General features: G+C 35.2%; 1 protein-coding gene across 1 annotated transcript; it reads right to left on the bottom strand.

The window, feature by feature from the left end:
• Window positions 1-5101: 5101 nt before the first annotated feature.
• LOC18035134 (exocyst complex component EXO70H1) lies at window positions 5102-7518 on the bottom strand. The gene has a single exon (XM_006424671.2). It carries the CDS (start codon window positions 7297-7299, stop codon window positions 5362-5364), a length of 1938 nt encoding a protein of 645 aa, XP_006424734.1. The 5' UTR covers window positions 7300-7518; the 3' UTR covers window positions 5102-5361.
• Window positions 7519-9097: the final 1579 nt, after the last annotated feature.

The following is a 9097-nucleotide window of genomic DNA, read 5'->3' on the forward strand; positions in this document are numbered from 1 at the left end:
GACGACCCAATTAAGGTCCAAGAGGGAATTCATCCCCTTTTGGGTCACTATTTTTCCTTTTGAGTGTGTTCCAAACCCCTTCGACCTTTCTAAAAGAGTTCTTATTCTTTCCATTGAATGTGCCCCAAGCATTTTCTGAAAGAGTTATATAAAAACAATTTAGACACAGTTTTATACTTATAATTCAACGAATGTCTAGAATAACATATAAAAAAATCATATTGAAAATCAATTTATAGTAATTACGACAAATTTAATAATAACCTACTCTCATTATAAATCTCTACAAAACCTTAGGTGGCTAATATTTCTTATCTGAACACGCATAATATTAAAGAAATTAACAATAAAATACTATTGAGATTTAGGAAATGCTAACTTTTATTTTTAATAAATCCCAAATCTTAGAAGTATTTTTATAGGAAATAAAAAGATCATAAGCTTATGTTTGTATACCTTATTTGAAACAACAATCAAAACTTATAAGATTTGGTCTTAAGATTGTTGAAAATATGATTTAATATTGCTTCTTTAAACTCCAAAATGGAATAGTAATTCCAGTCATAAAACACAAAATTGATGAACAATGGCTTGAGGATAATAACATAAATGTTAAAGCAGAAGTTGCATCCAGTAAACGAGAATTTGCAATGGTAAATGTGAAGGTTGCATATCATAATAATGCAGTTGTTTCCTGACCAGCAAATAGAGGATCTGCGAAGGTGTGTAAGAACATTGTTCTTAAAATCAAATTTCACACCTCAAAAGAATAATTCCAAGTGTAGAAACAAAACAATTTGATCTTCAGGATACAATGACTCTGTTTTGAGATTTCACTCCCAAGCACAACAATTTAGAACAGCAAAAAGTAAATTAATGAAAAATTATGAGACAGAAACAGAGAGCGAGTATTAAAACAATTGGATTGTCCTCTTTTCTTCTTATGTTGAAGTAGGCATCATTAATATTCCCAATTATTATTATTATTTTTTTTTTAATATTTGTATAGAACTTGGATGATAATCAATTAATATACATATCAAAAGCATACTCTTAATGAGCCGGTTAATGCTGGTGGAGATAAAGGACGTGCATCGTCAACATGAAATTATTAAATTAAGTTCTAGGTTGTTGCATGCATGCCTTTGTCGATCGGCAATTAATATTATCCGTATTACGTGACAATCATGCATGTAAACTTGTTCGATCGTATGTATAAAATTACATAAAGTTATTCTTCTATAAATTATTCAATTCAACACTTTTCACCAAAAATGTAATCGATGCTACTATATTTTTCTGGAATAATTCTCTTTCTTCAATTTTAAGTTTTTTTTTTTTTTCTTTCATCCTGCAATAATGCGAAAAATAAAATTATTTGATCGATCGCGATAATTGAAGCCATGTGTGATAAGATCCCAACGGTCCCGTCGAGCGGTAGCCACATGCAACTAATTTTTAGTTCTTTGAAATTAATCCTTTGCGAGCTATTAATTGGCCACACGAGTGTCGCTCAAAAGCAAAAATTTACTACTACAAATCTGATTTAGCTTTTCTTTCGGTGGCTGTCCTGTAGAAATTAAGAGTCGGTCAAGTCTAATTAATTTATGATGCCATGGTGCTTGTTTAGATAAACAAAGGGGTTTAAATAGCACTATAGATGAAGGTGCGTTTGCTTCGCCGCACGCACATGAAATGGATTGTAATGTGTTACTAATGAGTAATGATACAGTCAAAAACTCTTGTACAAACTTATTTTGTACAAACTGACGTGCCATGATAAGATTTGTTGAATTAAATATCACTTGGCTCACATGATTTGTTTTTATTAATTTATATTTTCATTCAACCAATCTTATCATACCATATCAATTTGCACAAGAGTTTGTGACTGTATCATTACTCGTTACTAATAATGTGTAGTGTATTTAATGCAGCATCATGTTTGGTATGAAAATGGGTTGTATTATGTGTTATAATATTTTATATTATTATTAATAATATTAAATTATTATTTTTTAATCAACCACTGTCGGCCACACAGTCAACAGGCAACCATTTAAGTTAAATTTAATACTATTGGAATACTCTTCTTGAACTCTGGACAAGGGTTCTAATAACCGTCGGCAATGGAGCTCTCCTTCGCCCCATATATGCATCTAAAGTTTTGAAATTTAAAAATTTCCAACTGTGGATCTGTGGCGATGGAAGCTTCGTTCCTAATGATATTACCACCATTATGGAGCGTGAGTCTCATTCTGGCTCATCATTAGGAGGCCAATTCGCCATCTTTATCCAGACCCTTGTGCTCATCAACCATGGATGGTGCTCACAAAAATATTGTAGTACAGACCAAATCTGCACCGCGTGCCAACCACATCGTAGAACCTAAGTTCGATAGCCCAACAACATCTTCTGGCCTCTATTTGGGGCCTTTAAAATTTGTGGGATGTTCACGAGCCTGTAAGAGTAGTGATATTTAACATCTTAAATTATCTCATCAGTTTCTTTTTTTTTAGAATTACTCTTAGTAAAAATTAAAAAAAAAAATTATTACTATTTTGTTTTATTCTCTTTCCAGCATAATCATCATCCCTCCCACCTATTTTCATCAACAACAAGTTCACCACCACCTATCTTCTTGGCCATCAATCCATTACCTGCACCATCATATGATGAGTTTTATTATTGGATTTTTATTAAATTTTATAAACAAGTGGTGGATTTTGCTGTTGTTGATGATATTATTGGTTTTTGATTTCTATGTGATAATCTAAGATTTTGTTTAATTTCAATTTGGGATTTGATTAGATTAGGTTAATATTTCATTTAAATTATCAATCAATTTAAAAAAATGAGAGATGAGGAGTTAATCTATTGAGATGTTGAGAGATAAGAAAAAATATATTTATTTTTAATTATTTTTTATTTTTCAATGAGGATAATTATGAAATGGAGTATATTAATTAAAAAAAAAAGGGGGTTAGTGGAATAAATTGAAAGGGCCAAACGGTTAAATATCACTACTGAGCCCGTAAATCAAACGGGCCTATAAACTTGACCGGCCCTTTCTGTGTCTGCAATCAGACAGGCCTTTGAATTTGATCAGCCCTTTTGGTGCCTGCATTAGTTAATGAAACTCATTTCATTGTCATTTATCAGGTTTAACTTTTATCTACGTGGCAATAGGGGAAAAAAAAAACACAAGAGTTTCGCTTACAAGTGACAATTTATAGGAAAAAAAAAAAATCAGATAATGACATTGGTGGGTTGAGAGTTGACCACGGAGTGAAAAAAAAAACACAGTAGCAACTTCGACAGACCAACTGTCATGGAAATTTTATGGTTTTTGAATTTGATTTCATACGGTAACATATTGTATAATTTGTATTCGTATCAGATTTGAATGGTGGTGTCACGAACTGTCATCCTTATTTCAATCCACAAACAAAATAAACTCGCTTTTTTATTTATAAACCACAAAAGGAAGAAAATAGGTGGTTCCCATACAAAATTTGTGGTGCTGCAGCGTTTACAGCCCATGAGAATTGAGAGATGCACGAGCATCGCACCATTCACGGAGAGAAAAAACTTTTCTTCTTTGTCTTATATTAGGAAGACGGAAGTAGCCAAGTAGGTGAGCCGAACTGCCGGCCCAGCCAAGACAAGTTAATTGACTGATTTTTTTAAAAAAAAATTAGCAGACTTTTTAATTATTAAATTTCAAACCAAAACCCCGAATGTTAGGAGATAATTAAGTTTAAGAACAATTTAAGTCATTTATAATCTACAATGTGTGGTTGGTAAACAAGGATCAATTTTTTAACAAAGGTAAGAAATGTATTACCAAATATTCAATTTGATTCCACAACATGTAGTTTTGTTCAAATAACAGATTTTAGCCAATTAAAAGGATCTTCTTAAAATCTATAGATCATTTCAGCTTCATTAGTAATGAGGATTCGAGATATCACGCATTGATCAAATAAAGAGAGATTCAACAACTAAAAGAAAGATATTTTTCCTTTCTTTAAAACGGAAAAAGAAGAGATAGAATTCAACATATTCCCTGATAAGTATCGTTCTGAATATCCATGAGTGTCTCGGCTTTTCATGAAACGTGAAAGGCAAATGAACAAACACTTCTTTCTGAATAAATCAAAATTTTTTTGGAGAATCCTAAAAGATCCATTTATTATTTTTTCTTTAACAAATGGTCAGAACTTCATATGAATTCGAATCCTATTGAGAGGTCCGTTGGAGATTAGAAATTGTTAAAGAATGATGAGATGTTTCTTTTGTTCGATTGGGAAAATATCGATGTTAGCCTATTAGACTTTAGTTTACTTCATTATGTAAATTTGAAGAATTTAACTTCCTTCATGAACAGGCGTATATGATTCTTGCATTTCTTTCTTATTAGATAACAGGGTTTCATAGCTTCATCAAACAATTGTGCCATTTCTTTCTAATCATTTGCCTTTTTTTTTTTTAATCTGAAATTGATTTATTGAATATAGAGTATTGATAAACATCTCACATTTTGTTCTAAATAATGTGTTATCGATTGAGTGATGAGTAATACTTTAAATAATTTAAGTAAATTAATTACATTATTTCATCAATTAATTGATGAATGTCATATTACTTAAAAGAGACTTTTGAAATAAAAAATTTGAGATATAGCATCTCCACTTATTTATTTGAAGAGCCCAATAACATGAAACTATTCAATTAAAAAAAATATGTTAGAACCATTCTTAGGCATGATCAAATTCGGTCGGTTATGTCCCATCTGAACAAAAATGACCGCCCCTAGGCTAGGAGTAGGATGGATGCCAAGCTTTCGATCCTTTACACGCCATGGAGATGAAGACTAAGTATTCTTACACGGCATTTATCTTAAAAACAAAAATATTCACAGAATGAAACATTTCTCTCGTCTTCACTTTTCTTTCCATTGCTTAAAATTTATCGTTCTTCCTTCAAATTCTCTAATCATGTATAATTTAGACAAATTATTTATTGATAGATATTATCCCTGAGAGACAGTGTTACTTGTGCTGCACAAATGCATTTCAAAAAAATCAAAACAAAGATCAAAACGAACTCTCCACTCTCCAGTTTGAATTGAAAAATCAAAGAATTTTTGCTACACGTGTCACTGTACAAATGTCAAATCCTCTTTCGGAAGAGTAAAAAAGTCAAATCTCTTTGGTCTGTAGACTCTGTACGCATACATTTCCATAAACGTGTCGAATTTATGTGGTTCTCATTCAAAATTTGTAGAATCTTTCTTTCCCTATTTGCACAAAAGGCCGGAAGAGGAGCTTGAATTGCCTCCAAGCATGAATAATCTTTTCAAGGACTCCGCCCGCCGTGGCTGGAATACGGCGACGTTGAATGAGACGAAACACTACCTGATCCATTTGTCCTAGAATACGGCGCCGTTGAATGAGACGAAACACTCCCGGACCCAATGGTTCCATGAAATAAATCGGACAAGTGATTACCCAGATCATCAGGGGCAAATCTGACCAAAGGCTCATTCCCTGTACTCGGATCCCTCAACACCCTGACTCGATATTTCTCGTAAAAATCTCGATAAACCGGCGCGATCCTCTTCGCCAGCGATATTTTAATCTCGTCCCTTAGCTTCGGGTCGGATACGATCCACGAACTGTGTCTCTTACACGTGTCTTCAAAGGACAAATTAAATCTTCGGAAACAGTTTCTCACTTGTGGGATTGGGATCTCAGCCGTTGGATTCTCAGGCAGTGACGCAAACACTTTGTCCCATCCCATGCGCTCGTAATTCGCTGCGTATTGCCTCACCTTTGCCTCGTGCTTGACAATCCATTCCTCGCCGAGGAGAAATTTTAAATTCGATGAGCGAACCTTTACGACGACGTATTGGAGGTTGTTTGCTAAGAACAAGTAAGACTGCGCCACTTCCTTGTACAGCTCCGCCTTGCCGTCGAGTTTGCACAGGACAACGAGGATTAGCCACGCCAGCCGTACTGCTATCGGCGAGGAAATGCTGTCGCTTGACTCTGGACTGCCGAAGTAAGCTTCTGGTAGCGGAGAATTGCTCGTTAACGGCCACTCGGCGTCTATTTCGGCAAGTGATCCGGAATAGTCGGCGAGGAAAGCGATGTAATTCATTACGTAGCGAGTTAACGGGTGGACCCCGCCGCCGGGAACCGGCGTCTTCGAGGTATCTTTATGAATCGCAGCTTCGAAATCGGCTAGCATCGTACGGACGGCCTCGCCTAGCCTGATCAAGGAATTAGCAGCTTGAGATCGGACGGCGGAGGTTGATTCAAAGCTGAAAATGGATGCAATGTCAGGCGAGAGATCAGAAATTGCTTCGTAGAGGTCCAACGTACGGAACATTTTCTCCGGAGTTTTCTTGCACTTGGCGACATTTTCGGGGAAAACAAGCAGATCCAAAGCTCCCTCTTTAACAATCTGCGAGAAGCAGGAGACTCTGATGGAAGCGGAAGACGGACCCGAGAACACGGTGTCGCACAAAATCCTCTCGCCGGCAAACACCGTCTTAACGGCGGTTCTAACGGCTCGTAACCAATTCTTGATCTTAATCTCAAGGACGTCCCAGTCCATTTTATGAATGACGTTGAAATTCAATCTCTCAACGCCTAAATGATACAAGGCTTCATCGACAACAGACTTTCTGATAATCTTGTAAATCCTGGCACACTCCTTCCCGTAGCCGGCCGATATCATGCAGTCGGCGATGGCTTTTAAATCAGCCATGGCGGCAGTAGAAACACGCTCCATTTCGGAAATGGCGTCGTCAGAGATTCTGGACTCGGTTTCGCTGACCTCGTAATCTTCAAGATCAGAGAAGCTCGCTCTGGAGGCCCTGGAAGAGGAGACGGAGACAGACTCATGGTCGAGATACTCTCCGTTGATCTTCAGCATCTGATAAAACTCTCTTTCGAGTCTTTTCATGGCGGTTTGCATTAGGGTTTGGGCGAGGACGAGCTTGTCAGAAGTAGAGTGATGGGTGATGAAATAGTGCATGGCGGTCTGCAAGTCGTAGACGGCTTTGAGGTAGTCCTTGGCGTCTTGGCGGTTGTCGGAGGAGAAGAGAGAAGAGATGCTGCATGATTGAGAGGTATCGTCCCATTTGGTGATGAGAGAGCGGGCAATTTGGATGTTCTCGTCCATTAAAGAATCGGAGAATGTGACCCGTTGAGGCGACGATGAAGGTGTGCCCGCCGTCGGAGATGAGGATGGTTTGAAGAATATGGTTCTCATTCCCTTTCTCGGCATCTGTAATGTAAATGTATGACGATGATTATTGTAGCTTAATCACACGGGTAGAAACAGGAAAAAGTAAGTTTGTGTTCGTGTTCGAGGATATATGATATGGTGAACTGAATCGAGAAAAAATTGAGAGAGATTGTAAAATGTTGTTGTTGGACTTTGGGAGTCTCTTGAGAGAGTCGAGAGGGTGAAGGTGGGGTATTTATAAACGAAAATGCTAGACATAACGGGAGAGTTGTGCTTTATGGAAGCCACGCCCGGTTAATAGTTTTGACTTTGTCTCATTAGTCTACGCGGTGTTATCAATCATCGGTTTAACACTCTCGTTTTCTCGATGGCTTCGTCCTTCAAAAAGCGCATGGCTGAAAATTAAATCACAATCTTTGTCTTTTTAATGATAGATTGTTACTGTTTGTTTTTAATTAGTGGATTGTATAATTAATTGCCTTTGTGCTTGTACATATGCAGTGACGTTGACAAAAGGTTATGCGGCCGGGCTTATTGAAAGTTTGAAACTCTATGAGAGTAATAATGATGTTATCAAGAGAGGAAAAAAAAATGAATTAAATATTATAATTCGGCCGGGTTTCTCGAAACTCTAGATACATAGACTTATACAATAATTTAAAATTATTCTTTCTGAAATTAGTTTGAAAATATACTCTACAAATAATATTATGAAAAGGTCAATTCTAGAAAGAATCTCCAGTAAATAAGAGTATGAATTAAGAACCTTCGTATGAGAGAGATTATTGAATACTTCTGTTGTTGTATTGTATTCACTTAATATATGCATAACGTGTGTGCATGAATTAAGTTAATTATCAATTATATAATAATTTTTTAAAAATAAATACATATATATCATATATGGATTAAATAGGTATAATACAATAGAAGTACTTTAGAATTTCTCCGTCAATAATGTTGAGAAAATTGACCCATCATTAACCAAGAAGTCCAATGGTTGGACTACAATGAATTTTGTAAAAATCAATAAATTAATTAGTTTGATATTAAATATATGCTTCAAAATCATATTAATTATCATGATAAAAGTCAACAAATTCTTTAAGAATGTTGGGGATATGATATATCTTTCCACCGTTACTTTGAGTACTTAATGCAAAAAAACCTTAAAGACTGACTGTAAAAGAAAAGTTCTAACGCGGTTAGCTCATCGTTTTTTCTACTTTCCCTTAACATATAACCCGATCAACCAAAACTGTGAGCTCGCTTATATAGCTTCTTGTTAATTTGACACATCTCAAGTTTTATTTGTAATTTTAAATAATCAAAATGAATTGAAAACTCATAGTCAATTGTGGCCAACATAATAACCCAGAATAAAGTAGGAAACTCTATATATACACAATAGGAAACTCTCTCTCTCTCTCTCTCTCTCTCTCTCTCTCTCTATATATATATATATATAGCGCAGTTAATTGACTTCTATATAGTAATGCAGACAAGAAGTACTATTAGACCCATTCCTCAAACGAATCGTATACTACTCGTTCTGATCACTTCCTGAAACTGGCTGAAAGTTATTACTAAATATTTAAAATTAAAAGTATAAAAACAAGATCAATATGTAATTGTAGATATTCTAATTTATATTTGATAGCTTATATTATTTAATTGATTAGCGTGTTATGAATCTTTGATCGGATATAAGAAATAAAATATTGACTAATTTATAAGCGGAAAACTAAAAAAACAATAAGAATATACAAGTCTCGAGGCACGTATACTCAACTTCAAATTAGATAAATTCTCATTATAGAGGTTTCATCAAATATTT

This window comes from Citrus clementina, unplaced genomic scaffold, assembly GCF_000493195.1.
Source record: "Citrus clementina cultivar Clemenules unplaced genomic scaffold, Citrus_clementina_v1.0 scaffold_8, whole genome shotgun sequence".
NCBI classification, from domain to species: Eukaryota; Viridiplantae; Streptophyta; class Magnoliopsida; order Sapindales; family Rutaceae; genus Citrus; species Citrus x clementina.